General features: G+C 36.4%; 1 protein-coding gene across 2 annotated transcripts in view; it reads right to left on the reverse strand.

The window, feature by feature from the left end:
* The window catches only part of INTS13 (integrator complex subunit 13), a 23,307-nt gene continuing 4,730 nt past the window's right edge, over window positions 1-18,577 (reverse strand). Inside the window, exons 5-18 of one of the 2 annotated variants that reach the window (XM_030040806.2) lie at window positions 18,451-18,531; window positions 16,562-16,652; window positions 13,558-13,686; window positions 13,393-13,416; window positions 11,813-11,897; window positions 9,062-9,151; window positions 8,041-8,130; window positions 6,375-6,553; window positions 5,384-5,554; window positions 4,832-4,986; window positions 3,605-3,835; window positions 2,350-2,489; window positions 1,538-1,673; window positions 1-708 (exon numbers count right to left, since the gene is read on the reverse strand). In XM_030040806.2, coding sequence (XP_029896666.1) covers window positions 669-708; window positions 1,538-1,673; window positions 2,350-2,489; window positions 3,605-3,835; window positions 4,832-4,986; window positions 5,384-5,554; window positions 6,375-6,553; window positions 8,041-8,130; window positions 9,062-9,151; window positions 11,813-11,897; window positions 13,393-13,416; window positions 13,558-13,686; window positions 16,562-16,652; window positions 18,451-18,531 — 1,642 coding nt within the window. In that variant the 3' untranslated portion in view covers window positions 1-668. The remainder of the gene's footprint in view (window positions 709-1,537; window positions 1,674-2,349; window positions 2,490-3,604; window positions 3,836-4,831; window positions 4,987-5,383; window positions 5,555-6,374; window positions 6,554-8,040; window positions 8,131-9,061; window positions 9,152-11,812; window positions 11,898-13,392; window positions 13,417-13,557; window positions 13,687-16,561; window positions 16,653-18,450; window positions 18,532-18,577) is intronic. The other variant, XM_030040807.2, reaches the window with a different exon arrangement.

Consider the following 18,577-nt stretch of genomic DNA (forward strand, 5'->3'; position numbering starts at 1 on the left):
TTTAATGATTAGCAAAAATTTTATTTTATTTTTGCTTAAAAACAAAGACTTAACTCCAGCACAACAACCTGAAAAGCTTTGCTTTCTAAAGATAATTTCTAGTCAATTTTTAAAAGTCCTTAAACCAACAATTTTTACCTGTAAAAGCACTCACTCTCCCACCCCTTAGTTGAAAACCAAGACTGGCATTTTCTCAGCTCAGTGACTAGGTACTCAGTGTGCGGTCTTTTCCATAATTCTGGACTCCTGAGGAAGTTTCATATAAATAAAAGTATTCATGAACCACAGTTAACAATATTATCAGTTAGTTATCAATTACTTGATTTTTTTTTTAATCAGTCATTGCTGATTTTGGAATATTAAACAATAGTTATGGGAAAGGACTTAAAACTCTAACATATTTGATTACTTGATTTAGTCCATGGCAGTACAGGTTTTCTTCATCCTAAAAACATGACTAAAGTACTTCAGAACAGCTCCTATTTGCACACTATTCATTTAATGTGATATGCGGATTTCATATTTCATAGCAAAAATAAGAATAGAAAAATGTAAAAACCAATCAAAACAGAGCTACACAATTGTACTGAAATGGTACCAATATCTATTCCAGCATTAAATATTTTTGCAATTCGGCCAAGTTTTGTCCAAAGAAACAGAATTAATCGTCACTGCCGGCCTGCTTTTCCATTTTCTGTCGTTTCCATTCTGAAATGCAAGACAACAATTGTTATTGGAAATACAATCAACAGATTAAGAAAACAAACCAGACAAATATTTTTAATAAATATTTTTTACTTCACTAGCCATCCTGTCTCTCCCACCCCCAACGTAAACAATCTTATCTCCTCATAATACTTTAAGCAGCAATCAGTACATAAAGGAAAGGTTTCTGCAAAGAAACTTTCCAGCAACAACTGCAAAAAGCTATCCATTATCAACCTCACCAAAAGACAAAAGCCCATATTCATGTGACTACAGAGTACCTATTCCTAAAATTTGAGCTTTAGCAGTTTGTTTCAAGGTCTTCAGTTTCACCCTTCTTACACTGATCATTGACTACTGTCATCTTATTTACGTAAGAAGAGGTTGGTTTGGTTTTTCAGTATTTTTTGGTAGAACATGGACTACTATCAACTTCATTACAGCACAGCATAAGATTCAACCACTCTATTATTGACAATATTTTTATATTACCCATTCCTGTGGAAGCTAAAGCAAGCAACAGACTGGCACAAGAAATCTCAACTTAGCTACCATTTAACCCCCTGAAGTTTAAGAGTTTTGCTGCAAGGGCAATCACTAAGGCACAGGAAGACCATTTATCAGCATTCAGCCTTATTCAGCACAGATGCAAACTACTGAAAAGAAACACTACTGTAGTTCTCCATCAATACTGAGACAAAGGAATGTATTTATAAATTTTAATCCTCAAAAAAGTCAGTTGTCTTTTTAATGCTGTAACTGAAGTATTCCTCCATACTGCATATTGACTACTGCTAAGATATTTGTAGTGATGCATTTAATTGATACAAACCCATTTTCTTCTTTCAGATGTTGATATAGCTCAGCTTTATTGTTGACAGAGTTCAAACGACCAATAAATTCTTGGTGTTTCCTAGAGTTGGCAGTATTAATCCTGTTGCTCCATAAAGACAGCAAGGACATTGGCCCTAAAATTGCAAGTAAAAAGAGTCTAAGTGATTTAATTTCTGAATTCTTAAACATTACATCATTACAAAAGCTCAGAAGAAATTACAGACTATGGTAGTAGAACATATTAAAACCACTAATATTAAACAACCTTATAATAGAGGCTAAATAAACACAAAATATGCAGAGTGATAACAGCTGAGTAGTTGCTTCATATGAGATTGACTTTGGTTCAAATGCAGAATCTGAACATCAGCTCAGTCATTGCGACAGTTGGTAATAGCTCACACCAAGGAAGAGAAGTCAGTGAGAACCGCCCATTCCAAAAACTATACTTCTTAGGCATGTTTGTATTTATTAGTCAGCAGGAGACAGTGATTTCTGATACCTGTCCTTAAATAGCATTTCTGACATAGAGTAGCTCAAAGAGCACCAGCAGAAATTTGTCCAAGCCCCTGTCAACACAACAAATGCCTATCAGTAGACCCACACAGCATCCTGGTAGCTCTCTTTTTACATAGACCTGTTGAGGTTAACATTATTTATCAAGAATTTATCAACATTGAGTGTTTAATTGAAAATGATCCTCACTGACTTAGCTTTAACTCCAAGAAGATTCACCTCATTACTTTAGACAATACAGACTGATACAACAACTATCTTCAAAAGAAATAATCTGTTGCAATTCTGGTTCACCTTTTGCCTTTTCAACTGTGGGCATTTCATCCATTGTAATAAGAGGCTTTTTGTTGGGTGGCTCAGGAGAATCAGGGGAATCTTTGATAACTTCAGCTTCTGCTAGTTCTTCTTTTTCACGATCCAAAATACCTTTTAACCTTTTTGAGAGGGAAGGAAAACAGTGAAGCAACATATGCTAGAGCAGCACACATGATTCTTGACACCATTCATGTGAAAAACAATAGGGAACACTAGCCAAATAATCCTCTGGATAAAGCCTTAAGTAAAGGGAAGGATCTTAGGATATAATTTCACTTAAGTTAGTTAGCAGTATTTATATGGCAGTTGAGACAGTTGATCATTCTGAATTTTGAATAAAAGACTAAGTAACAATAAATATAAAAAAATATGACACGATTTCCTATTATCTTTTCTACATGAATTCAGACCTATTCTATATCAAGTCCCTTTTATCTCAGTCCCCATTTTTACTCCACATGTGAAAGTAAAAAGCAATTGTAGGAATGGATTTGATCATACATAGAAAGGCATGAAAGGTCATCAGCATGGTGACAATAACATAGGTGAAAAGGTCCTCCTACCCTAAATGATCACAGCATGCACAAAACACATGCAAATTAAGATTACTACCATGTGGGGTTTTTGATTTCTTTAGAGTAGTTTGAAAGACGGAAAACAGAAGAGACTGCCAGATGCTTACCACTTAGACAAGTTACAATAACAACATGAATTATAAACAGTAGGTATACAGACAATCAATCCTGACATTCGACTAAAGAGAAGAGCCAAACCGATCTGGATTGTTTATCTACCTGAACACTAAACTATCTACAGCTCAAGACAAAATAACTGCCTATCTTGAGTTTTTAGACATGCTTTATTATTTCTGTAAAGCAGTTTAACATCTAGTAGGTGGTGTGGTTACGATAAAATGCAACAGCAGCAACTCCTCAAGCTGCAAAGCCCTGCTAAGTGGTCAACAACTTGTCCAAGAACCATACTGCTTGTAAAATATGTTAATTTGAAAAGTCCGATAAGCAGGCACCATAATAAGATGCCCATTTCCCAAGGTTGGTAAAGATGACTGATCCAAAAAACCTGGGCATCTGCACTCACTGGTAGTAAGCCAAGGTTACAAGCATGAACACATCAAATTGAAACTTGCAACTGTTTCACCAAAATTCCTCTCCCTTTTGAAGCAGGGCAGGACAAAAATTATTATGCTAGTTTTATCTCACTTTAGAAAATTTACCTTTCTGATTCTTGCCATGGCTTATCTGATTCATAGTCTTTGCCCAACTTCTCTGACTTGTCTTCTTTGTCTTCTCTCTTTCTACCTCGTTTCTTGCGCTCCTCTTCTTCTGGGGGTTTGCTTCTGCAAGCCATCAAACATTCTAAAACTCGCTGGTGTTTATCAGAGTTGTTTATGTGTGCTCGTACAAGGGTCTCCAATTCATTCCACATAATCCGGTACTGTTCATCTCTAAGCAAGGCCAGAAAAAAGATTTTACATACAGGATTACCTAGATGATTAAACCACTGAATAAATTAAGGTTACAAAAAACAGACCTTAAGAAACAAAAATAACCCCAAACCAAAAATCAACCCCAAACAGATTCTCTGTCATCTTGTACTGGAGGTCTGTCCACCTGGGATCACTCCATCCTGAAACCCCATTACATGTAACATTTCCCAGTTAACATCCTGAGTTAAGTTTAAATTGAAATAGACCATGTCCACTGAAATCAAATTCTTAACTTCCACAAGATCTCACTACCAAAAGGCACTTCTGAATCCTCTCAGGTTTTTGCTAACTATGCAATGTCAGGATATGCAGAGGGCCACGCATGTACCAACATGCAAATTAATTACTATTTAATTCTTTGGATAAAAAAAATTAGAAAGAATTGTACCATGCTACTGTAAATAACTTCCAGTCATGTGGGCAAATCTTCCATAGCTGGATTTCTTTTCAGCCAGTTCTTGGAAATACAATGTACACATCACAATGACTGAGATAATAGGATATTCTATGCTTGTTTTAAAGGACTAGCCTGTATTTTAAATAACTGTTTCAAAAGGATTTGACTATTCTAATATAACCCAATTTTAAAGCACTGTTCATTTATAATATGCTTACGTTTTCCTTTATATTAATTTGAAATTATTCCACTTTCCCTGCCCTAGCTTGTATCAATCTCTTACTTTTCTTGATAACTATCTTTGCTTCCATATTTTTTTTAAGATACGCACAATTCTTGGGTAATAAAATGATGTATCTTTTTTCCTAACATACAGCAATATCAGTACTGTGATAGCCCTTAAGTGATGCAGGCAAAGCATTTGTTTTGCATATATACAGCATTGAGTTTACTACGTATTACCTTTGGCCAAATTTTAAAAATTTGGTATGAAAACAATGTAAACAGAATATTTCTGAGAAAAATCCAGCATCAACAAAAAGAGATATGCATGTAACCTTTTAGGACCCTTTCCTCTGGTACCAACTGTTGAAATTGGCAGTGGATCATTTTTCCTCTCCATGTCTACCAAATTGTATATTGTTTTTTGACAATTCAGAACATCCTCATCAGTCATTGCTTCTTTTACAATCACACTGGCTAACGGCACTACCTGCAAGACAAAACAAAAGTCAACAAGAAAATCTGTGTATGTTGCAGAAGAGAAAGAGGAAGAAGAAAGAAATCAAAGACAACGGAACCATGGAATGACACACAACAAACACACCCCCTCTTATGCTCAGTTTTGTAATAACTCTGAGTAGGTATAAGCAGATGCTCGTTTTCTTTACCCAGCAGCACTGTAGCTGTCAGGTTCAAATGTTCCGCCCTATTTAGATAGCATTCCAATAATCTATTGACATTAAATACAGAGTACTTCAGTGAAAATAAAGCTGAATATAAACTGATTTTGTGGCAAGTGATTTACTACAGAGTTAGTATTTCATCAAGTGGCAAGGTGACACTTCATCTAGAACAGAATAAAAGGGTACAGACCCCAGGTTACTTACAGCTTGCATGTTGAAGATGGTAGTCTGAGAAATAATCATAGGCCAGTAACGAGTATGTTTCTCTAACTGATCTTTTGCACGTTCCAATGGAATTTCAAGACTTCCATCAATCTTATATCTGGGCTCTAGAAAAGGAGTTAATCGGTTTTCCCTCATAAATTCACCAAAATCCTAATGATAACCAAACAAGATACAATTAGGCATTTCTCTAACAAAGTAACTTTCACTGAAGGGGCAAAACAGCAGAGTCTTGCTTATCACTAACTGTGTACCATCCCCACTGCTAAATTTGACCCTAATAACCAGAGCGCTGTTTCTAGCTTTCAGATATACATTATTTGGGGTGAGCACAAAAATAGTTGTATAAAAATACCGGTTAAAAACTGATGTAAGTTTTTTTTTTATGAGGAGGCCTTCTGGATCTGCAAGGTATTTCATGTATGGTAAGAGTTTTATTATGTTTTTCTGGAAGCCACTTCTGCTTGTTTACAACAGATACAAAGGATGTGTTAAAAAAAAAAAGGAAAAAACCCAAAATGAATACCAGCTGATTGTCTGCTCCATATCCAGGGTTCAAAGCTGACATCTTTTCTATTTATTGTACAAACCATTCACATGCAATCTATCCTTCTGACAATAAGGAGGATATAGTCCTATGTGTATCCAGCCCACAGAAAAAACTTGCCAAGAAAAATGTTATTCTAGAATCAGAACAAATTTTAAATACTCATAGTGCATAAGGAGGCAAGTCCTTCCTTGCCCCAGAAAGGATTCTATGAAGCCAGCATAACAATAAGCAGATGTACTACTTTGTACTAAATATGTATCAGTAGTACAAAGAAAAACAGTTTGACCATGCAATCCACTCCAGCTCTCCAGAAAATGTACCAGCATTTCCTTTAGACATCTATTGCACTATATCTCTGGTCATCTGAGATAAGCAGCAACTTAAGAAAAAAGCTTAAAAAAAAAAAAAAGAAAAGCATCTTACTGTAATCCGGTAGTCAGTGACTCTTCCACCACACCCTTCGCTAATTGATGGGGGATCTTCTAGAATTGATCGTGAGCTGCTTAATACATGCAGAAAAATTTCTCCTCCATGGCTGCTGAGCATGTGACTAATTACTTTAGAGCCAGACTTGCGTGGCTGTTCCAACAGAACAGAACGACCTGTTGGAAATGAGATCAGTTTCATTAGTTACTGTGTGCTGCAATTTTAAATTAAAAACTACATATACACAACACAGGTTTGTACCTAGCCAGTAAGACTCCGAATCCATTAAAATTGTTTTTTCACCTAGCTGAACAAGAAACAGCTATCTCCTTTGAGTATTTACACTGTGTCTTTACACAGACCAGTGCCATAGGCTCTTGAATTTTACACAGAAAGATCAAAAAGCCTCTCTCCTGGACCAACCAACCACTTTCTCTGTAGGACATTATTCTTAGGAAAAATACATATTTGTAAAATGGTATATTGTGTAAGGGCAGCTTGCTGTTTTTAATTATTACAGATTACGTTGTATACTAAAATTATTTGGTGCTACTGTAGAAACTCCCTCATTAAAAGCAACTTCTAAAAAAATAACAAAATAACATACTGGAGTATATAGGTATGAATTGATGTTATTTGTTAATGCTTAAAATGGATACCAGTTTTCAGACAAAAATAAACCTGCCTTTGTCTTATTTCCAGTAAAATACACTAAGCATAAAAGGATGCATTCTCCAAATAAGTTGTTTGTTACGAGGAAGCAAAAATAGAAGATCAGAAGAGAATGGTTATCTGAAATATGCTATTAATTTTGGTTCTAACCATTTTTATTAATCAAAGTACTTTTCCAGTACAGAATCTTTAGAGAAAAACACAAAAATATAGAGTTTAATAAAACAGCTGCACATTATTTAGACACTGAAATGACTCGACTGAAGAAAACCCCATTAAAAGGATGTTTGTAATGCAATTTTGTTTGCAAACTGTAAAAAAAAAAAAACCCCACATGTAATTAACATTGACTACATATTACTTGTTTGGAAGAAACAGCTTTGGGTTACCTTTTTAACAGGTATTTAAATGGCAACCTCTTACAGCAAGATTATTCACAGCAATGGGCAAGATCTTACAGATAAGCAAAAGATAACTAAATCTATCCTACTTTTTGACTGATTCCAGTACACATAGGTATTTCTGCTTCAATTGACCAACATACTTAGTTGGTCATAACAGTTAAAAGAGCTTTCTGAGGCTGCCCAGCATCTGCTAAAAATCAGGCATAGACAAAAGTTGCTAATATTTTGCAATAGTCAGAGTAAGCATTGTGATCAAATGCACCATCACCTACTGAAATCAGTGTTTCCTACCAAATAGTGTAAAGTGAAAAGTATTCTATGTTTGGATTCAGAAAAGAACTACCAGAATTCAATACTTGCTCCTTCTTTACATCTTTCCTCCCATCTTCAAGTTTCAAAACACATTCCATTTGCCTTTGAGTATATTTAACAACTTTCTTCTTTTATTTACTCAACATGTTAAAATAAACTTGACATTTTTACAGTATATAAACATTTATTGCTATACAAGCCAAAATGTGGTAAGTGCTCTATTCACAATATTAACAATTAAAATGTTAAATAATTAGCCAAGGATACAAATTTACCATTAAGGAGAAAGTTAGTAAGGCATGAAGAAGGTCTGCTATTTACATCTACTGGTGAGATTCTGTATGCTCCAGTGCAGTAGTGTAATTCTGAAAAATAAATGAGTAGAAAAGTTGAGTGTACTACCACATACAGAAAAAACATCCCACAAAATAAAAGAAAGGAAGAGGAGGAGGCTATTCCACAATCAGCAGAACTAAAAAGTCTAGCTGTCTCCTGATCTAAAAGTCTGCTCCTTTCACCACCTCCTTGCAATTGTTCCAGTACCCTCAACTCCAAGAGCCTAACACATTCCCAAGCCCTATTTCCAGCAGGACCTCCAGTTTTTTATCTCCTGAATTACTTCACTGTAGAGTCAGCATCCTCTTATTTCCCTTATCTATATTTTTGACCTGCTGGCTCAGAGAGTCAACATATCTTGCTGATAAGTCTACAGGGTGCATGAGCTGAATGGCTGGGTGGTTCCTGTGTTACACCAATTCTTCCCCATCTTTCTCTCCCTTACTCAGATTTGAAGGTTAATATAGAGGAACTAGTCTACTGATAGTATCATTGCATAAATTTCCTTACAAAGCTTTTTACTTAGCACTCTAAAGATTACACTAAAGGTAGTACTTTGATCCCACCCCCAAAACAAGAATTTAAACAAAAAAAGATTCAATGTCTCAAATCTGCTATGTTAAAAGACCACTGCTGTGGAACTGACAAGGTATACTTGGCCCTGTGGGAGGGCCAAATCATTACTGAACACTGTAGAGGAGATTGAAAAAAGCCACCAAGAAAAGCATTACTACCCCTCTCACCTCTTACACAAACCACTCATTAGCCAAGATCAGGAGAGCATCATATGACCATTAGTAAAGCACGGTACAGTCAGCAGCAAGGTTCATAGACCAAAAGGTAAAACCAGCATTAACAAGAAGCAAATTACCTCCTTTTTCAGTTTCTTAGCAGTGTACAGAGAGAACAGTGTTCAACACAAGTTAGAATATCAGTTTTGTAAGATACCATGTTACCTACCTACACTATTTGTTCGAGGAGTACACCATTTTAATGTTACAGTTTCTTTAAATGTGCCTTCTCTGCTATTGCCACCTATATGATTATCACCTGCAATACAAAGTCAGAAAAAGTGTGTGATCAACCATATTTTCTTTATTACAGCAAAAAACCTCTAAATTTTTAAGGTACAAAATATTTATAACATGAGCATATACAAAATGCAATCTAATTTTAAGAAGTTAGGTATCTAACTTAAGCCAAAAAAAGTTATTAGCAGTGGCAGCTGAAAAAAATAACCTTTTAAAATCAGCAGCCATTGCATATATTTCAAAAACCAATTCAGCAAACAAAATACTGCAGCTCCAGAGTATGTTCCATAGGTTTGATTCAAGATTTAGAAAATTATATATATGTTTTATCTATAGCAGGCAAATTTTTTCTTCTAAAATGCCTAGGACTTTAAGGCACTATCTTTTTTAGTTTTCCAGACAGAAATCAGAACCCTTAACAAATGTTAGAGCTGATAATTTCTTGTACATATTAAGTCCTAAAGTCAAAACTGAAACTGATCTAAAGGCACATTTGACAAGTTGGACTTTTTGGGGAAAGAAGTATTTGGTCTCATCATCCAGTGTCTTTGCTATGTCAGATTCAATCTGAACATCTCTGAACACATTTTACTGGCTGTAGATGTTTCATCATTAAAATGCTTTTGTAAATCGTCTCACTGGTAAATGGTCTGGCAAAAAACACCTGAAGGCCTTAAAGCAGACATTATTAATACTCCTTAATACATTAAACTATGTTTCTACTAGTGAGTTTTGTGATTCTTCATGATCTTTGACTCGTTATCTCAGGAAAGAACTAACTGAGTTTTGCATGAAGTTTCATAATTACAGTAGCGTAGTCACTTAATATGCTCAAACCCACAATAATTGGGAAGAATGAGACACATACATCAACATGCAACATTGTATGTAGTATGTTAGGGTTTAGTCTAATCTTTTATGTACAGTTTTATTTCATAACAAAGACATTTACTCACAAAAGGTTTGATTTGCTTATTAATCACACAGGCAACTTGCAAAAGGTTTGTTTTTTTTTTTCAGTTAAAATAACTAAAATCATTTTGGAAAGTCCCTCTCAGAATATCTAAAGGCAAAACTTATTTAATATAAAAATCCTCTAACAACATTTCACAGAAATAAGATCAATGTAACTGAATTCCTACTCTCCTAGCACCAGAGCTATTACAGCTGAAAGATTTATTTAAAAACATATAAAAGAAACTGAAATTTACAGGAACTAAGAAGAGACTTTTTCCTCTCAAAGTTCTGATGGAAAAAATTTGAAGAGGAATTGCAGTCCAAGTTTGCTTTTAGCTTTTACTAGCAGACTTATTCCTTGAGCCAATAGGTATTACAAAACTATTTCTGAGCCCTCACAATAAAGTGTTATGCTTTCAACATGGTAACACAAGTTCAGGTGAGTCAGAGTTCATTACTGTAACATCCTATTTTTCCACAATCTTTAATCATACACTCCACTAAAATATGCAGCACAGGACTTGTAGATGGTAACAAGAAGTTACCTCCCTTTCCTCAAAGTAATGGTAACCCCCTTAAGAGAAAAAAAAGCACAAACTCCCTAAAATGGCTACCTTACAGACCATACAATTTCAACTTCAGAAAAGAAATACCCACTCTTTGTTAAATAGCTCTGACATAACTCATTTGTTAAATTCTTCACTTCTTAGAAGTCAAACCATGATCAACTTTCTAATATGCTTTAAAACTATATAACATAGTTTTGGATAGTAAAACAAGTATCTACAGCCTGTATCTAAATACATGTATTCTACAGACACAGTAAATCAGACTAAGCTTTTAATGGTATTGAATCATGTAACAGAAATTACAGTCAATGCAGTAAGAGAAAACAAAGCATATACAAGCCTTTAAAAGCTTCAGATGAGACTTCAGCACTGAAAAGGCATACAGTGTACGTATTCCATAACACACTAGCACAGGCTGAAGGTGTTTCCACTGCTTGGCTTTGCTTTTAATTCTACCAATACAGAAATTTTAGCCTGACTTATTAACAAAATTTTACATCAGGTACTGTTTCCTGAACAAAACAGTTTTGCACAAGGCTTACTGTTGTGTTTTTCTAACCTCAGTTATTAAAAAATCACCTCAGAGGAATACTAGGTAATAATTCCAAATTTACAGAAAGGATACCAGGTATTTAAAATACAAGAAGAAAGCTCAAAAGCCAAGTAACAATTGTCTTTTCCAAAGCAGTTACTGTTATAAACAGGCCTATGGGATGTAAGTGATGTCAACTATTATTACTTGACAGATTAAAAGTTCGATTGTGCAAGGAATAATTTTCCACAAATACCCACAAGAGGCACTTTCTTTTTTAAAATCACTGCACACCTGGTCTCTCATCTACGTTTTATATCTCAGTAGGAAGTTGACATGTCCCTCAAATCTCACACAAATATCCTGAACATATGTGAAACCTTGTCTGTTGAATTTGACCTGTTTTTTCGTAGTTATATCCTTATTACTATATTAAAATATGCCAGTAATGAGTAAAACTCCAATGCCAACATTACAAATCAAATTCTAAGGTTGTAAGGAATAACTGAAAATATGCTAATCATACCTGAAATTTACATCAATTTGAAGCTTGCAATCTTTCTTTGTGAATACTTCTAGCAGGCTGATCAAAAGCCACTTTTAGAGGACTATTTCTACTTACCACTCTTTAAAAAGTCAACGTGTGCCTCTTTGTGATGAAGAAGCTCCACATCATAGTTGGCTGATGTGTTAGCATGTTGTTCTTCCTTTAAAAGAGAAAGGTAGAAAGAATAAATATATTTCTTTTAGCTAGAGGTCACTGTTTTCATAAATGAATGATTCTACATTTACCTTTCACTCCAGAAGAAAACAAAAAGTCTCCAAAGTGCATCAGACAACAATGGGATTGCAATGTTGAGGAAACTGTTTGCTCTCTGACCTGTTTAAAGATGCAGCCATCTGCTTTTCCTCTTTTTTCCTTTTTTGAAACCCTATGGTTTCCTCTTTATACAAATGTCATGACAGGGTACATAGTGTAAAATATAGGTAAAAAATAGGCTTAACTACTTTTAAGTTAGTGAAGTTAAGGAATCCTACAACATATCAAATACCACCAGCAATTACAACCTACTGAGCAGCAACAACTGGTCACTGCAGAATAGATTGGCAATTACTTTTCACAACTAAAAACCTCAAGAATCCAAACCAAAAAACACAGTTTGAACTTATTATCATTTCCTGGCACTTAATATATATAGAAGTGAACTTGCAGCTGCAAGTTTATGATTAAAAAAAATGGATGTTTGTAAAGAGAACACTGCATCTTTAAACAGCTGCAGAGGACTAGCAAAAACAGAACAGTAACCTTGGTAATTTGTTCCAAGTTAAAAAAAAAAAAAAAAGAAAAAACCACAGAGAACCCAACATAGTCTATTACTATAAGGACAAAGGCAGAAGGGAGAGGCATACCAGCAGCACACAGGTCAGAAAGTTACAGACAAGGTATTTGCAAACTTAAGTCACATTTATGCCATGACCCATGTCAAAGTTTCATTAAAGCTGTGAATATAATTTTTAATTTCACGTTTTAACTTACAAAATCCATACAATACTGTTAGTTTTCAATGATGCAAGTAATGATTGACAGTATTAGAACTTGATGAATTTTTTAAATCAGGAAAGTTTATCTGTCCCTGCCCTTTTTGTTTGAATACTGACACTTCTGTTTCAATTGTCTCTTGCTGCCTGATCAGAAAAATCATTGTAAACTTAATACTTGAAATTCTTTGTTGCACTGATTTCCCTCCAAGTAGCAATGAAAAAAAAAAAATAGGGACAAACAACTTTGAGCAGATGATGTTTAATTTAGTATCTTTCTTAACTAGACATATCCCCTGTCCCCCTGTTTCTTTTTTATGGATCTTTGAACTGGAAAACCTACTGGAAGATCTTTAGTCAAAAATCAGCTATTAGTTACAAACACCTTTATGTTGGGTGGGCATGATAATGAAACAGAGGAAAAAGAGACTCACTATGCCACTATAATGCACAAGGGTCAAGAATATCTAAACACAACTAGAAAAAGACAAAAGAATCACAGACAAAGTAATCTGAGGTAAATAAGATTGTATTTATATAAAATAATGCAAACAGAACTGAAATAACACTTGTATTGCTACATCAAAAATTGAGATTCAGCAATACAACATTTTGTTCTGTGATCCTTCTTTACTTTTTTTTCCCCTTCTTTATTTTACTAACCTGGTCACAGACATTGAATGTGGGCTAATAAAAAAAACAAAACAGAAAATATGATATGGAGAGAAAAAACAATGTAAAAATTCCATTAAAATAAACATTAAAAGTTTTCAAACAAATTTAGAAGTGATGCAGCTAGTTAACACAAAGCTATAGACACAATTTTACCTTCATTGGAATGTTAGTTATTGTGGTTGAAGCCAGATCAAAGTGCTGTTGTACTAAAACATTCAGTTTTGTAGCCAGATGCCGTCCCGCACGGACACTGTGCACTTCACTGGTTAAAACTGGTGAAAGCTGAAATATATTGACAGAGTATATAGTATCAATGGATTAGGGTCTAGTATCATGTAACAGTATTATTCATTTGAAACTCTAAAATAAATACATTTATACTGTTAAATTCAACTAGAGGGAAAAACTGCCAGCCACAAAACCCACACCATGGGAAACTAAGGAGGAAGAAACAAAGATTATTTCTCATTCAGAATTTTTCAGGTGTATTGGGTTTGCATGGCAAGGTTTTGGTAGCAGGGGGGCTACAGGGGTGGCTTCTGTGAGAAGCTGCTGGAAGCTTCCCCTGTGTCCGACAGAGCCGATGCCAGCCAGCTCCAAGAGGGACCCACTGCTGGCCAAGGCCGAGCCCATCAGCAACAGTGGTAGTGCCTCTGGGATAACAGATTTAAGAAGCGAAAAAAAAGTTGCTACGGCACAGAAACAGCAGCCAGAGAGAGGAGTGAGAATATGCGAGAGAAACAACCCTGCAGACCCCAGGTCAGTGCAAAAGAAGGGGGAGGAGGTGCTCCAGGTGCCGGAGCAGAGATTCCCCTGCAGCCCGTGGGGAAGACCATGGTGAGGCAGGCTGTCCCCCTGCGGCCCATGGAGGTCCACGGTGGAGCAGATCTCCACCTGCAGCCCGTGGAGGACCCCACACCAGAGCTGGTGGGTGCCCGAAGGAGGCTGTGACCCCGTGGGAAGCCCATGCTGGAGCAGGCTCCTGGCAGGACCTGCAGACCCATAGAGAGAGGAGCCCATGCTGGAGCAGGTTTGCTGGCTGGACTTGTGACCCCGCGGGGGACCCACGCTGGAGCAGTCTGTGCCTGAAGGACTGCAGCCCGTGGAAGGAACCCACACTGGAGCAGTTCGTGAAGAACTGCAGCCTGTGGGAAGGACTCACATTGGAGAAGTTCATGGAGGACAGTCTCCTGTGGGAGAGACCCCATGCTGGAGCAGGGGAAGAGTGTGAGGAGTCCTGCCCCTGAGGAGGAAGGAGCAGCAGAGACAGTGTGATGAACTGACCATAACCCCCATTCCCCATCCCCCTGCACTGGTGGGAAGAGGAGGTAGAGAAAAATCAGGAGTGAAATTGAGCCCGGGAAGAAGGTAGGTGTGGAGGGAAGGTGTTTTAAGATTTGGTTTTATTTCTTATTACCCTACTCTGGTTGACTGGCAATAAATTAAGTTAATTTTCCCCTAAGTCAAGTCTGTTTTGCCCATGACGGTAATTGGTTGAGTGATCCCTCCCTGTCCTTATCTCAACCCATGAGCCTTTTGTTATATTTTTCTCTCCCTTGTCCAGGTGAAGAGGGGGAGTGATAGAGCAGCTGCATGGTGTTTAGTTGCTGGCTGGGATTAAACCACGATGTCAGGTTACACCAGTTGTTATAGTTGCAGTTGCTACAAATTGTCAAAAAATTACAAGTGTGGTGAAAAACTTGAGTCCTTAGTTGTTAATAAGAAGAATTAGTACCACAACATGGGGAAGAAATCCTCTTAATAGCAGCTTGGGGCCTAGTTTTTCACTCTTTTACCTGCTGAGTAACAGGAACAAAGTAATTTTTATATACCTACCTCTAAGTTCGTCATATACACACAAGGGAAACAAACACAAGCCATAAGATGCATTTGATTTTTCCCTAGCCAACAAGGACATTGGTTTTAGGCTTTTTGGAGGAAAAAAAAAAAACCAAAACAACCCAACAAAAAAACCCAGTGATAAAGATGACTGTCTTACAGAGGAACACAGTAGTCAATTTATTCTCTTCTGTTCACATTTTATTTTTTTACCACAACTACAAAAGAGTTTTGTAGAAAAGAATCTCAGGAAGGTAGCTGTTATAGTCCTTTTTATTTATGAAATAATGTGCAGGACTAGATGCCTTTCATGTTAAGAGTAAGACTTTTTTTCTTGTGTCTTATCTCTTACAGACAGCACATTAAAATACTGAGCAGAGCAGACTGATGAAGAGCAGAATATATTACAAAAATATTTCATATGTACTTGGTTTCAAACAACCACCACTAAGCATACAAGTCCACAGAGCACACATGCTTTTGTTACTGAACAACTGAGATGTTAATATATAGAATAATTTCTAATATGCATCCTTTCACCTTTTTGTAAAATAATCTTTAGAAGTACCTGTAGGTCACTTCAATTATTTGATGAACTTCAAGCATATTCTACATTCCCACATTATATTATCCTTTCACTTGGAAGCAGATATGCTTTCCAATGCTTTTCATTAAAAAGGCATTCTGTTTGCTAACACTGGAACAACAGAATTTATACACAAAAGCTCATTTTGGTTTCATGAGAAAACCATTCAACCATAAGGCTGAAAATGCTAACATGTTAGTCTGGGTAACATGGAACACACAGCGCTGAACAACATCCACATCGTTCAGTAACAGATATTAAGGAAAACGGGGCTTGTGCTAGCTAGCAGCTTATGCTTGAATAGCAGGAAAGTTACTCAACAACATATTCAACACACCAAGTAGTTGATGGTTTTCCACTAGGTTCCTAAATGTGCATGTCCTTCTCAAAAAAGCCATCAAACCCAAGGCTATCATTCTATGGCATTAACGGGCTTACTTCACAAAAAAAGAATCACGAGTTATTAATGCAAAAAATATAAGTAAGGAAATGAAAAAAAGGGGATACCATATATGCACAAAGACTACAAAACAAGAAAACAAAGCATACGCTTTAGACAGCAATATGCAGGCTGTCAACTTTTCAAAGAATTATCACCTGTACTTTTTCCTACACCTTACCAGAGACCAGAGGCTCAAAACGTTATTGCCGAATATTTAACTTGCACTGCCTATTTTGAGTCTGACATGGTTCCTAGTCCTTGGATAAATTTTCTCATTTTAAGCTCCTTACCTCTTTTTTAGGACGATCTGAAACAAGGCTGTCTTCACCAACCGGATAAGTGTGGATTAAGACCAATTCACATTTCTGAATCTGCATTAGACTTAAAAATAAAAACATTCTATTTAGCCTACAGTGTGGCAGACTATCTCCTAGAAATTAGATCAGTTCTCCCAAGATTCACCTGATTTCCAGCACACAGAATCATAAACATGTGTTACAACATACTGTTTCTGAAAGCTTTCTGTAGAAACTAGGTTACATTAATTACTTTCAAAAGCACATACTTCAAAATAAGTATCAGAATAAAAAAAAAGTATAACATTTCTAGCTCTTCAGATGCTATAGCACTGTGTTTCATTTTGGACATATCAATGGAATAGATCCTTAACTGGTGTAATCTGTTCAGTTTCATTCAACTGAAAATTGACACTACAGAGGATTTGTGTCTACAAGCATGTACACAGGTATTAATAAGGCGATTCCAGTGAACATGAAAACAACTACCCAAATAGCATGCTTATCTCCTACTGTGGCTGGAAATTCAGAGAGATCAAGACATTGTTCCACATGTCTACCTACAGGAATGAGACTACTTTTCTGTCTTTACAGTGGACTTAGAACCTGATTGCCTGGGGCAGTATCTGTATATATACATGAAACTGCAATTGCAGCAGGTAAATATAGGAGACTCCTCTTCTGCTATTTAAGTGCCTAAGGAGCAACCAAGAACAGGATCTCAACCTACTATACACTTTACAAGGCAATACACAGTCCCAGGCCAAACAGTTCAGTGTTTAATTAGACAAAACATATGGTGAAAAGATGACTTCTCAGAGGAGGTGCAACCTCTATTTCAAGAGATTCCTTTATCTCAAGGGAAGTGTCAGGCAACACAAAAATTTAGAAATCAAATCTAGTTTCAAAGAACTTAGCTATTTTAGTCAAAGAAAGCTGAATGTAAAATTAATGCAGCGTTATCACGAAAAATGTATCAGATGAATTACTGCTTACAAATATACAGTATGTAAGGCGGCACAGTTACATGTCTCATTTTGGAGCAAGATGCAGAAGGTAACAACCTGAAGAAACACTGTCCTATGAAGATAAAGGATGATACTGAAAAGCTAATGATTATACACTAGCTCCAAGTCAACAATATCATGATTTAGCACCTTTGTCCTGGTTTCAGCTGGGATAGACTTAATTATCTTCCTAGTAGCTGGTACAGTGCTATGTTTTGGGTTCAGTATGAGAAGAATGTTGATAACACACTGATGTTTTCAGTTGTTGCTAAGTAATGTTTAGTCTAAAGGCAAGGATTTTTCAGCTTCCCATGCCCAACCAGCAAGAAGGCTGGAGGGGCACAAGAAGTTGGGAGGGGACACAGCCAGGACAGCTGACCCAAACTGGCCAGAGGGTATTCCATACCATGTGACATCATGCCCGGTATATGAACTGGAGGGAGTGGGGCTGGGGGAATCACGGCTCGGGGACTAAGTGGGCATCGGTCAGCAGGTGGTGAGCAATTGCGTTGTGCATCATTTGTATATTCCAATCCTTTTACTATTACTATTGTCATTTTATTAGTGTTATCATTATTAGTTTCTTTTCTGTTCTATTAAGCTGTTCTTATCTCAACCAACAAGTTTTCCTTTTTTTTCCCCAATTCTCTCCCCCATCCCACTGGGGGGGATGGTGGGTGGGAGTGAGTGAGCAGCTGCGTGGTGCTTAGCTGCTGGGTCAGGCTAAACCACAGCAACCTTCTATTTCACACAAGCACCCATTCTAACAGTTCATTAGAATAAGTTTTAAGTGACAAAAATACATCCATATTTCATAGAGGATATAACAGACATGCACAGAGTAAGAGAAACTACATTTATAAATAGTATACTCACTGATCTGAGTTAGCTGCAAGCTTGTTATGCTCATGAATGGTTTCCTGAACACAATCCTCAAGCATCCGAACATGACTGTCACTAGAAAGAAATTTTATATTTGTTTTTTTATGCAGGATATTCAATC

The sequence above is a fragment of the Aquila chrysaetos genome, chromosome 17, assembly GCF_900496995.4.
Source record: "Aquila chrysaetos chrysaetos chromosome 17, bAquChr1.4, whole genome shotgun sequence".
Classification (NCBI taxonomy): Eukaryota; Metazoa; Chordata; class Aves; order Accipitriformes; family Accipitridae; genus Aquila; species Aquila chrysaetos.